The sequence below is a fragment of the Lepeophtheirus salmonis genome, chromosome 4 (genome assembly GCF_016086655.4).
Source record: "Lepeophtheirus salmonis chromosome 4, UVic_Lsal_1.4, whole genome shotgun sequence".
In the NCBI taxonomy this organism is placed as follows: Eukaryota; Metazoa; Arthropoda; class Copepoda; order Siphonostomatoida; family Caligidae; genus Lepeophtheirus; species Lepeophtheirus salmonis.
In genome coordinates this window covers 49,771,285-49,784,508 of record NC_052134.2, presented here as the reverse complement: position 1 = coordinate 49,784,508, position 13,224 = coordinate 49,771,285, and the positions used below count along the sequence as shown (strand labels likewise).

The 13,224-nt window shown below is 32.5% G+C and overlaps 1 protein-coding gene and 2 long non-coding RNA genes across 3 annotated transcripts; 2 read left to right on the top strand and 1 right to left on the bottom strand.

Moving 5' to 3' along the window:
* Positions 1–211: 211 nt before the first annotated feature.
* LOC139905236 (uncharacterized) lies at positions 212–5,081 on the top strand. The gene is made up of 2 exons (XR_011779878.1): positions 212–2,480; positions 2,540–5,081. It is a non-coding gene; the product is annotated as an uncharacterized lncRNA (long non-coding RNA).
* Positions 5,082–5,322: 241 nt separating this feature from the next.
* Positions 5,323–8,390, bottom strand: AGO1 (protein argonaute-2). The gene is made up of 2 exons (XM_040710363.2): positions 7,946–8,390; positions 5,323–7,887 (listed from the first exon to the last, which is right to left on the bottom strand). Exons 1-2 carry the CDS (start codon positions 8,180–8,182, stop codon positions 5,446–5,448), a joined length of 2,679 nt encoding a protein of 892 aa, XP_040566297.1. The 5' UTR covers positions 8,183–8,390; the 3' UTR covers positions 5,323–5,445.
* A 1,588-nt stretch (positions 8,391–9,978) lies between these two features.
* LOC121116132 (uncharacterized) lies at positions 9,979–12,379 on the top strand. The gene is made up of 3 exons (XR_005863770.2): positions 9,979–10,065; positions 10,128–10,326; positions 10,386–12,379. It is a non-coding gene; the product is annotated as an uncharacterized lncRNA (long non-coding RNA).
* The last annotated feature ends 845 nt before the right edge of the window (positions 12,380–13,224 follow it).

Sequence of the window (13,224 nt, the reverse complement as noted above, 5' to 3'; positions counted from 1 at the left end):
TATAGTATTAAAAAAAGCGACATCTTGCGCGGGAAAAACATTACTCTAGGAACATGTTTCTCCTCAAGCTAACAGGCGTATTTCCCTAATATTTTTAGATAGAGACACGACACACCACATTATATTATATAATTTCGTTATTCATTACAAAAAATACTCGTGCATATTTTTATAGGTGTTCAATCGTACCATATTTATTTTGTTGTGGGTCTTTTAGCCTTTTCTTAGGTAAATAAAATGTAATGACACAAGAGTGACCACTTACTCTCTTTGCCCGGATATGTCCTCTTTTTAGATCCTGTCTGGGGCGTCCAGGGATTGTTTTATAAATTAACTGAATGTCAGGTGTCCTAAAGTTGAAAATTGACTAAAATAGAAAACATCAATTTAATATTATGAACTAACAATCTTCCGTTTTTGGAACTACTTTCATCAAAAAGATTTATGTAACAAAAAAATAGCTTAAATAGAAAACCCCATTTTCCTTGATACTAGATTTCCTTATCATTTTTTCCATGTTTATTTCTATTGAGAACCTTATAATTGGCCTCTTTCCTCCCACCCATGTCCTCTTTTAACCAGGGATTTTTTTCTTATTTTGGACTCATGTTGAAAATCTACTTAAAATGAAAATACAATTTAAAAAAACATGAATCAAAATTTAATTATTTGAAAATGTGAATCCCCCTGGAAATTGACTCTTATTGGTCCATATGTCCTCTTTTTGGAAATATAAATACGGTCATTTCATTTTAAATTCAGAAATATAAGGAAAATAATCCAATATGAAGATCATTTATATTTTAATATTAAATTTATTTGCTCATTTTTTAAATTAAGGTATAGCTATACGTTGATTGAATTTTCATTTGGAACCCTTTTTATGATAAAATCCACCATTTGCATGCTTTTAGTTCGTAGAACTGATTGACAAAGGTTTTTTCTCATACAATGTCCGGATTCATCCAGTCTCACGGAACAAAGTTAGATTTTATCATTTGAGCAAGTGTCTCTAAGGTAAAAATAAACTGTCCGAGGGCACATATTTGAGATGAACCATATTTTGGGGTGCATTATTAAAAAATCTGCTTTTGTTTTGATATATTATAAACTAGGACCGTACCGGGGATTGCCTTGAGTTATTATAGACGTCGAGGAACATACAAACTTTGTTTTAAAAATATAGATTTACTTTATTAATTAATATTAAAGATAACTCCCCAAGAATTTCAATAGTAGTATCTATTAACCTATTAATGGTGTTTCTTTATTCCTAGGTTATTTAGAGTAATTGTAATACTATATAATAAGGTTTATTTATACTTAATCAGTGCAACTCCATCTAACCAATTAAGAGAACATTTAAAAAAAAAAAAGTTGATTGACGTCATCAAGAACCGAACTTAATTGGTTTTTAGGACTGATATTCAGGACTTAACTGAACCGGGCCAAGACTGGAGTCTTCAATACTAAATAAGTAGTAAGATAATACATTTGCAATACTCGAAGGTGAACAGTAAGAAATTTTGAAATCAATTGATTAATTATTATATATTAGCAATTGTATCTATAAAGTGCCATTACTAAAATTTACTAAAATATAAGTATTCTGTGCCACATTATATAGTTCAAATGTCCATATTACACATAATGATAATGTAATTTTAATAGATCAAAATGAAATAGTAGTATGAATGGTATTAAATGGGTATTAAAATGATCAATATTGTAATTAAATAATGTATCCCAAGACGAAGGAATTGTCATTTGTACAATTTTCTTATACAACTTGCAACTCATACATACATCCCAACTTGTACACAACATAGATATATCGATCTTAGAGAAGAGTTGCTCTCAAGGGGACTTATTTTTATCAACTAAAAAGTGTTAGCAAGCGCAACAAGAACTCCCTTACTTTCTCTTTTCCATGCAAAATGTACGTACTGCCATAATATGCAAATTTTCAAAAAGATAACATAATATACACCAATAATTAAATGTCGATTTGAAGTGGGGATCAAATATTGATTCATGCTTGTTTATAAAAAAAACTTAAAATCAATTTTCAACATGAAATATTTCAGACATTTTTAGAAATGTAAATAAAGTACTCGGACAAGAGTTCAAAAGAGGACAAATGAGAGCAAAAGGGAACGATTGGTTCTTTAACACGTGGTTATTTAACATATTATTAATAACGACTGAATTAGGAGGGAGAGTTCAGAGTCAATATTTTAGAAATGAACAAACTTAAGGATAAAATAAAAATTAATAGATTTACTCTCATACCTCTACTAACAAGTTTAATTCGTTCCACAACTATGGTCATATGAATAAGCTTCTTATGAAGTCCTTGGTCTAAGATTGAGCTACCTAGAAGCGTAGAGGAAGTGTTACAACAGTAAGTAAATACTCTTATCTAGAGGTAAAATTAGACTCATTTCCCAGCTCGTATATCGAAGTACTCGTAAGAAAAGGTATTCCCATATTATTATTTTTTTTCTTTCTTTATTTTCAATTAAACCACTATTTTTAGTCGATGGTCAACTCTTTTTTTTTATTCCAAAGAAACCTGGACATTTCATAAATTTATAGAAAAATCCTCAAACAGTAAAAAGAGGACATTTCTGGACAGAAGAAGATGATAAGTCGCCCCCCCCCATATATACTTATTATATACAAGTCAACTAACATATTATTATGCAGATCTGGGATGCCCAACCACCGGACCATTTATTATGTAGAAATATATTTAATTTTTAGAAATGTCTTCTGTGCAAAATAATTGAAAGACTGATGTTGAATGCATCTGTGCTTATGTCATACGGGGAGGAATATATTAACTTTTCTAATAAGTACATATAGTATAAACTTCAAAAATATATTACCTTGAAAATACTTGGGAGGACTATGGATGCCCAAATGTCGACGGCCTTATAGTATTTAAAGTATGACCATTGCGTCATCAACAGTATTGGATCAGTCCTAGGACTGTATTCCTAATCAATTCGTCTGATTTTACCATTCATCAGTCGTATTGAAGAACCAATTTGTTGGTCCTTTAGTCCTAGCTTGGATTGAAGAAAATAATTAATGATAGCTAGAACGTATAATACTTCGCTCTACGAATATTAATAATACGTTCTAACCACACAGGATCTACTTTAAATTTAAGGTACTGTAGTTACCATAACAGGCCGATAAGGATGACCTACACTCATTTTAGACTGATCCAACACTAGTTAATAAAGATTATAACAGATAAATAAATGTCGATTAGCATACTTTTATCAGGATAAAACCGCTCACACAAAAGTTTGGAGACCCCTGATGTTATAGACTAAATAAAGACCTCTTAAAAACAGAATGACAATGCATTTTTTAAACGCCTTTATTTTAAATAATAACTCACACACGACGCTTTGATAGCTTTTTCACCGATCCATTTATATATTATGTACAATTTAAAATCAAAAATAACAAAAAACTGAACAAAATGACGACAAGTATATAATAAAAAGTAAAGGAGTACACTTAGAAGACTCCATCCCCTTTTCACTAAAAGTCTATGTAATTAATAATTATTGAAGAGATAAAGAATTAATAGTAATCGTAAGGAGGAGATGGATACATTGAATAATTAATTAATCATAATATTATTATCGTAGAAGTGAAATGGATGAGATTGAACGGAGAAACTTTTGTACATAACATTATATAGTCAAATCTTCTCTCATCGTGGCTTGGTGGTGTTGAATTCATGGAAAAGTAATGATTAAGAGAAGGAGGGGCAAAGATAATCGATTGTTGCTATTATCATATCATAAACTACAGGTACCAAAAGAAGTATTGACTAAGGAAAACCATTTATCATAATATAAATATATTAAAAATAAAGAAATCACTAACTAAAGTTCACTGTTTCAAAACTTAAATTTCTCTATTTTGTTTGATCGTAATAACAATATATATTAATTAATCAATAATTATAATCATTAATAACACATTTTACATCAAATAAAAGGGAGAAGAGAGATGAAGCATTCATTAATATATATATAAATATAATTAAAGACGACCTAATAATAATAATTATAATAATGATATTGGAACTTTTTATAAAATAAAATCATAATAATAAAATCTTTTTATTTTGTAATAATAAAAAAGAGAACTTAATTTAATTATGAGGACAAAAAAAAAGGGAATCCCATGTAACGTTATATTAATTATATGCATTGGTTAATTAGTATTTTTTGTCATTTAAAAAAAAAATAGTAATCACTAATAACACAAGAAAAAAATGATAAAAATATACAAAAAAAAAAAAAAAAAATTAACGCGCACTCCTTATGAACTAAATTTAATATTATGAAATTCATATCCAGGCAAAGTGCACATAACTTTTATTTATAATTATATTATAATTGTTAAGTATTTTAATCTTACTTGCTTGCTCGCTCAAAGAGGAAAGATATATCTTATTGTTCGCGGGGTGTGTATTATTGGTTTCATAATATTACAAATATATATTTATTATAATTATTAAAGCAAATGAAATGATTATGTAGTAGATTTCCAGAGTACATACGTACGCGCAATTAATTTATGGGTAGTAGAGAGATTATTATTCCATGACCAATAAATATTCACTTAAATTGATTTCGTCAAAGAGTTCTTTATCAAGCTTGCTATTATGAATTAAAAAAAACAAAAAACCACTATTTTTTCCCTTCTCAATTCGAAAACGATATCTTAGCATTTCTTGATAATTCATTGAATCGAAATATAAGTCAAATATAAATTGATATTGGTGTGTGTGTGTGTGTGCAGCAGGTAATTATGAACACAAAGCATTTCATTATAATTATTTTTTTTACATATTCACGCATTTGTGGAGTATATGTATCATTATTACACCTGAGGCACGGGGAGAAATCTTTATTTGTTTGGTTTATTAATATTATTTTAATAGTAATAATATTTCTACCTAGGACGAGATAATAATTAAGCATTTCTTGTAGATATTATTTTGTTTGTTTTTAGCACAAAAAAAAAAAAAAAAAAACAATTCAAAACGAACTTCTTGATGTGCAATAAAAAAAAAAAAAAAAAAAAAGTTATTGAAGTTTAGAGCATTCTTTCACTCTATATCGTTTTTTGTTTTTTTAACATGAATCCTTTGTCACTAGTAAGTATGTGTGTGTGTGTTTATATATATATATAATCATATATAATGTGAGTAGAAATATGGGATATACATAGAATTAGAGATATTAAAATACATATTTTTTGTTTAGGTACTTTACTATTTTGGTCTTTTCTTGATCATAGGGGAGAAAGAGAGATTGCTGAAATATTCGACAGACTCATATTTTTTTTTAAAGAAGATGATTCTATAGGTTCTTAATAGTGATTATAATAATTAATTGATTGTACTTTTTATGCAAAGTACATGACTTTTCGAGTGTCAGCATGAACCGTGACAGCACGCGCCATAGCTGCAGGAGCTCTATCCTCAGAGCCACCAGAGAGATGAGAGCCTTCACCTGAGTCGTGCTCTTTTTCTACAAGATGATATCGAGCCCGGAAAGCCACAAGATGAGCATAATAGGCCGGGGCTGGAATAGAGACGGAGCGAGTACATCGGACATAAGTGTGGCAAAGCTGATACGTGAGACATTGGAGCTCATCTGCAGCAAAATGATTGTCATCCCATAAGACATGATAATGCGAAGGTCGAGATGTACCCTGAATACCTTGATGAGAACAGAGATAAAAGTCGAACTCCGTAGGATGAGTGATTCCAATATCAACGGTAGTACCAGCAGGAATATTACCAGACTTTCCAGATTGCTCTTTCTTGTCTGAACAAAACAAACGAGTATGATGACGCTTTTGCACAACAATGAAAGTTATCCCTGGTTTATAATCCGTTTCTAATTTGATGCAAGCTTCACGAATAGCCGTCAGTTCATGTTGTAAAACTTGTAGGAATTGGCCTTCAGAAACTCCATCTCTATAAATAATGACTCTATGTGGCTTATAGCCTCCTGTTGACTTGTAGAACATCATTAAATGTTCTTTTACCATGGTGCTAAGTTCTTGGATAATTTCAACACGATGGGCTTGAACACGGACAGTAGCAGCATAGCGAGATGGATGAGCATCTTGAGAACCAACAACCGCAGCAATGGATGGTTTTTTGTTGTCACCAGCTGGAGGATGAGTTACATCAGCTCCAAGGAATATAACAGGTTCATTAAACACTTTAGGTCGAATACTGGGAACGAGAATGCTGTTGACACCCCCTAATTTAACATTAATCTTTAGACAAAGATTTGAAAGAGTTTGAGGTGATGTCTTGTTGACGTTTTTGGCTTGTACACATTGTGTAGCCATTCCAAGTACAGTGTCTCCAACTCTTTTCACTTCAGCATAAACAGGGGTTTTTCCGGGTAAAACAACAACTATCAATTGCAATCCTGCAAAGGTAGCTTTCAGGTATCGAAACATAGGCTCAACTTGATCAGGGCCATTTGCATATTTACAAAAACAAGGTTGTCCTATTATTGGCATTCCGGCATCGTTAGATATTTTCTGAAGTGATTGTGTAAAATTGCGGAGAGCATCCTCTCGAACAGTGCGTGATGGAGCAAAACAAGCAATGGCCCATTCTCGAATTTCAACACCAGTGAAAAACTGTTTACCTCTCATGTCCCACACGCCTTGATTTGGTAGTGCTTGTTGCTTTGTTCTACCTCCATACTGAAGTTTTGGAGGAGGAAGAACGCGACCTCTGACCTCCATCAGATCATGACTTATATTCAGTCCAAACTCTTGTACATATGGATCATTATTAAAATCTGCCTTCCTAATTAAATTATTAATCTCTCTTTCTCGGTCTGGAGCTGAGCGTGCAGTTGCCTTAATCATAGTAGAAGTTTGCATATCCGTCAATTTTTTTATGCATCTCTGGCCCTGGACAATGTTACAAACTTCCAAAGGTAAATAGGTGTGTTTATGTTCTTGACCCACTTGGAGACAAGGTAAATGAGGATTCCTTAACTTCATCTTGTACTTATCTAAGAAATATTTGCTCACAGTGCACTCCACAGTCTGGCCGTTATCCAATTGCAAAGGGAAGCTTTGCATTTGAGCTGGACGTCGTGTTACGTTGCAAACCCGATATTTACGGCGCATACTTCCACAATGTGTAATTTCGATTTTGAGACATTTGATTTCTTTAGTAAATTTAACCCGTTGAGAGTCGGTGAGTGGTTTACGTTGATCATTAATATCGCGTATGTCAAGGACTTCACACATGAAATCAATAACGGGTTGAGCCTTGTAGAAAGCCGTAGCACTCACATCAATGTTCAACATCATTTTCCATTGCGATGGACGAACACTTTGATGAAACCCGAACCAGACTTCTCTCCCTCCTCCAAGGGGATGATAGTAACCTTCAGGTGAACTAAAGAATGAGCGGCCAACAGGTGTATAGGTCATGGAGGGAAGATGTCGCATGACTACGTCAAGAGCTTGAATCGCATCAAAGGGAATTTGACGCGAGCGCCCTTCCAGAGCTTCTTCTAGGGCGTAGAGCGAGACTTGTGCGTTCCATTTCACAGCAACGCGGAACACACGATCTTTACCCTCACCCGGAAGAGTCACTTCAAGCTCCATGGACTCTTGTCCAATGGGCAGAGGATCACGGGTATAGAGATTGCTACGACCATCGAAAACGGGCTTCTTCGTTCCGAAGATCTTCGAGTAGGAGTGAACCATGGTTTCGATGATTTCCCGGTTCACCTTGCGAGGGCATTTGTCTGGGGTGATGGACACGCTGTAGTGGTGAATGAACCCGCGAGGCATCGTGATCTGAAACGAGGCAAACAAAAAGAGAATCTCCTCATTCGGCTACTCCAAACTCACTCACCTGGAAATGGTTGGCTTTCAGCATGATATGCTTCCCTTCCTTCCCAATGTTGGGTCTCCGCGGGCACACGAAGATCGGCGCATCGCCTCCCGGAAGCATAAAGGGTGGAGAAGGAGCTGTTGTTGCTTCCCCTGAAGAACCGCCGCCAGCTCCAGTTGTCGTTGTCGCGATCATGGGACCTAAATTGGGCACAACGAGTCCGCCTCCCGCAGTAGGGGTCTGTCCACCGGGATACATTCCGGCTATTTAGTAATTAAGTCCAAGGAGCGGATTCTCCTCTTCAACACAAATAAGAGCTACTCACAGGCCACAGATAGCAGGAGAAAGAAAAGAAAAGAGAGGAAAAAAGGAAAGAAGGGAAAAGAAGAACACACACTCACTCACTCACTCACGCTCTCTCTCTCTCTCTTTATACTTCTCCCTCTCTAAACCAAAGTCTCCTCTCTTTCTATTTACCATATTATCAGAGAGCTAGAGAGAGAAAGAAAAGAGAAATAGAGTCTGCGACTTAATTCAACACGACTCTCTCCCTATGGCTCCTCCCACTTCTTTCTTATTCTCCTTAAAGCTTTAAAACAATAAAGTAACGAAACGCGCGACTTGAAGAGATACATCCACAGTCGTAGTGACATTTTTTTTCCTACGCAAGATGTCGCTTTTATTTTATCACAAATCATTTTTCTTTATGAGAATCGCATCCGACTTTTTCTTCCCTCAGCAGAATTTTGTCTATATGTAATACATTAAAAGTAAAAAAAATGTAGTAATTTAAATTTGTTCTTTCCATTCATTCCCTATTTATTAACGCCATTTTCAATTATTCTCTAGTGTTATAGTCCTGTATTTGGGGTTCAAATGATGTCATCCTTTATGCTAGTAAATTTTTATAGTGAGAATTGAAAATCGTTGCTGACTAACTTTATTATAATAACATTGAAATTCATAGAGGCTGCGTAGATAGTTATGGAGTAATATTCAACACTTTTAGCGGACAAAAAAAAAGACTTCTAGCATTCACAACCTTGTACAAATATTGATCATGTGGTCTTTGTCTTCTGGCTCATCCTCCTTCCTTTTTCTGTTTCTTTCTACGTACCCACCTGACCTAAATGAAAAGAAGAGACAATATGTATATTTAAATAAAGAAAGAGAGAGAAAAAAAGGAAGAATTGGCTGGGATGGCTCATTCATTAACGAACAAAGAAACATCTGGTATCAATGAATTGCTTCACTTGACTCACTTCTATCGGCTCCAAAAGGGGTCATATATTTATATACATATATTCATCAATATGCAGGCCATTTCCAAGCATTTTTACAGGTAGATGAACTCTAACTCTCCTAGCTTACCGTATATTTGTAGAATCATCGTATCTTCCACACGCATATCATGCAAGATATGTTATTGGTTTTTTATTTTTTACTCTAACATACGGTGATTCCAAATTATCCTTTAAACAAATATATATTGTTGCTAAATAATACCTTGCAAATTGAGTATTATTATATTATATATTGTGGAAGGCTTCCATATTTTTTTTTTTTTTAGAAAAAAAACAAGTTCTATACTGAATTATGGGTACGTGTACTTTTCTTATTACGTAGGGAAGATCCGGAACGGTTGTTGTTACATGCTCTTATATATTATAATTGTATATTAATAATGTAGATTATTGTAAAGAAAATCAAACATTTTGATCAACTTTTCTTAAAGATAATATTCTTCTAAAAATGGTTGGTTTATGAGGGGTAAAGTGAAACTTCATCCTTTTTTGGAAGAACAATATTTTTGTAGTAATGGGGTCAGTTTTTTTTTGTATCATTATTTGAATGAATTATTCTTTTCCTATCATTGAGTATAAATTTAACGTACATATGCTATAGCCTATAAGTAAGTTGACTTGAATTTTGGTGTATCTCATAAGTATCCGAGCAAATTACCCAAAATCTAAGCGTTGCAACTGTACTTGTCTACCCTACGTATAATAAAAAAGTGTACTAGGATTATAAAATCAATAACAAAACTGTCTGATTCAATTGATTGTTTTTTCACTTAAGCCTCAGTAATAGTTTTTTTCATTGTATACATTTTGTAGTCATATAAGTTCTATGGATAGACAGTTATTTATTCTCAAATCACATTTATTGTTATTAATTAATTAATCATTACTCTTTTGATTAGGGGGACCATATTTTGATTTCTACAAAAGGAAAAAACGTGGGCGGTCGATGAACATCGGGTTGTAGAGGAGGATATTTGGAAATTAATATAATTGAAGAATCAAATATCGATAAATTTTGATTTTACTTAATAAAGAAAATATTTTGGATGTTACGGTCCGAAAAAAACTTGCAGGAGGCGTGCGCGGAAGTCTAGCAGTGTAAATCAATTTGACGTTATTTATATTTAATGCAGATAAATTCTTAATCTTTCCCCTAGTCGTAATGTCCAGTTTCTGTGGGTCAAACATTTCAATCCATCTTTTTACAGTATATCCAAAGACATTTTTTTAATAAATTTATGAAATGTCCGGTTTCTGTGTGACAAAATTGTAAACAAAATTTTAAAACAATTCCTTCGAAAAGAAACAGAAAAGAGGAATTAAATCAACTGGTGATTAGTCAATTATTCTCAAATATTGAATTATTATGGAGTAATTGATGGGAATTGTTCACTACTTAAGAAGATCTAGGTAATTCTTATTCGACCAATCAATTTTCAAAAGACTGATAAACGGAACAGAAACATAAAAATTGATCGCGGACCATAAATACCAAGATTTTTTTTTGTGAACAGAAAATACTGTCTTTTTGACAAATTTGATAACAAAATTTAAGTCAAAGGTGTATAAAATATGTCCTAGAAAACGAGAACTGTTTTTTCTATTTGGTAATCTCAACAGGGTTATCTATTTCCAAAAGGTGTTAACATTATTATTTAAATCTTGAAGACTAACTATGTTCTGAGTTATAAGTTTAAGTCCTTGTTGAACTCGGTGTAGAATTGAGAATCGAAATTGCTGTAATTCCATCATATATGTCCTTGCTGTAGACGGATTGGGATTTGTGTTTATTTCCTTCCTCTCATGGCTGTTTACAGCTGATCTAATAAAACGTCATGAGAGCTGAGCTGCTCTCCTTACAAACTTTCTTCAAATTGTCAGGATTATCACGTTCATTCTCGGTTTCTTTTATTTTTAAATATCAGCAGTACATATTTATGCATCACTGCCAGTGTTGGGCGTGTGCGTTACAAAAGCAACGCGTTACTGTAATACATTACATTAGGCACTAACATAGTAATATAACTCGCTACTAAATATATTACGGTAATAATATTACAGTTACTGAGTCCGGTAACGTGCGTTACAATCCGAGCTGTCTCACAGCTTTTTTTCGAAAAAACAACACAGGTGCAGCAGTTTTAAATGAAGACGAGAAGAAGACGGGTTTAAAGCAACACAAGAAGAAGACGATTTGGTTTGGAGATTTCAAGATGACAACAAGAAAGGATAATTAAATATTTTCTAAGTGGTTATTCTCGCACTATTTTCAATTTATCAGAGAAATAGACAAGAACTTCACAGTAAGGTGCACTTTATGTGCCGGTGGGAAGCCTGGTAATAAGTAACTTATTACTTATTAATCTTCATTTAAGGTAATATTGTATTACTTTCAAATGCAAGTAACTAGTAATATGAAATACATTACATTTTGGAAGTAACTTGCCCAACACTGATCCTTACCCAGTACCAATAACTCCCCCTCCGTGACCAGGTATCTCACACATTTGGTTTATTTTGACATTATTTGTTTAAACTAACACCATTAGACTCTATGCAAAATTTTAAGCTAGTATCTTTATTAATAAGGAAGATATGAGTGTTTACATATAGGAAACTATAATTAGTTCTTGTTAAGCCATGAACAATTTCCTACAATTATTCAATAATAATTCTATAGTCGGGAAATATTGGCTAACTATCAACTGATTTAAGGCCTTTTTCTGTTTCTTTTCGAAGGGATTGTATAATATTCATTTGTTTATCCCACAAAAACCGGACATTTCTATAAAAAAATGGCTTCGGACAAGAGGACTGTTGATAACCCTTACTATTAGGAACTGCAACAACTTACTATGGGACACGGCATTACCTATAGAGATAAAAACATAGAGTGATGAGATGAGGAAGAAGTTGACACTATCGACGTTGACCAAAACATTCAAATTAGTAGGTATGTTAAAGGACTCCAAAAAATGAAGATTTGATGGAGATAATTATGGGTGCATTCAAGTGTTTTTTTTCGATATCAAGTATATAAATTTGACCAATATGCGAAATTATATCGTTTAAGGATAGTGCCTTCTAGTTCATCAATAAATTCTTAAACTTTAAGAAACTTTATTTATAGAGCAAGGAGGAATGTGCTACATTGTATTTAATATTTATTACATTAATTTCTTCCTTATATTTAACAATTATAATTTATAGAAATAAATTAATAAAAATTCATATTTATACAATCTAAATAGAAATTAGGTTTTTGTAGTCGAATACGTTTATCTTAATTTAAATAATGAATACTTATTAATATTCATTTTTTGGGAAATACATGAATACATAAAAAAAAATACATTAAATAGTTAATTAACAAAAATTGTAGAACATACATAGACAACAAAGATGTTTAAATAATTATCTATAGTTATAATTAGAATTAATTGGAATTACAAAAGTTACTATTATTACGATTGTAAAAATATATACGATTGAATAACGCAAATATGGTTAGTGCCCAGCTTTATGAAATTTTGCCTTAAACATCATACAACATTTAGCTCTATGAAGTGCTAAAAAATCTTGGAATATTTATACTCGATCATGAAAAAGATATACTTATAAATTATTTAAAGGGCCTAGACCTGCATGAGTGAAAAGAACATCATTGATAGAAAATAAATTAGTAATAAAAAAAATAAAAAAGTAAAAACGAGTAGGATAAAACCACATAATTATATTGTTATCCTATGAAGATTTCATTGCAATTAATGGGCATCAATACCTTTATATATCCTATAATACCATAGTTCATCTTCGGAAATGTCATGTTTTAGCCTATTTATATGATAAAATAAATATAATGGTTAGCAATCCTCCAGTAAATAAATCAGTTATCATTTTCTACAATCAAACCTATGACATCAAGGAATACCGATATCTAAAGAATTGCCATCTTCAGACCTTCTACTCCGACATACTATTAACACAGTAACGAAA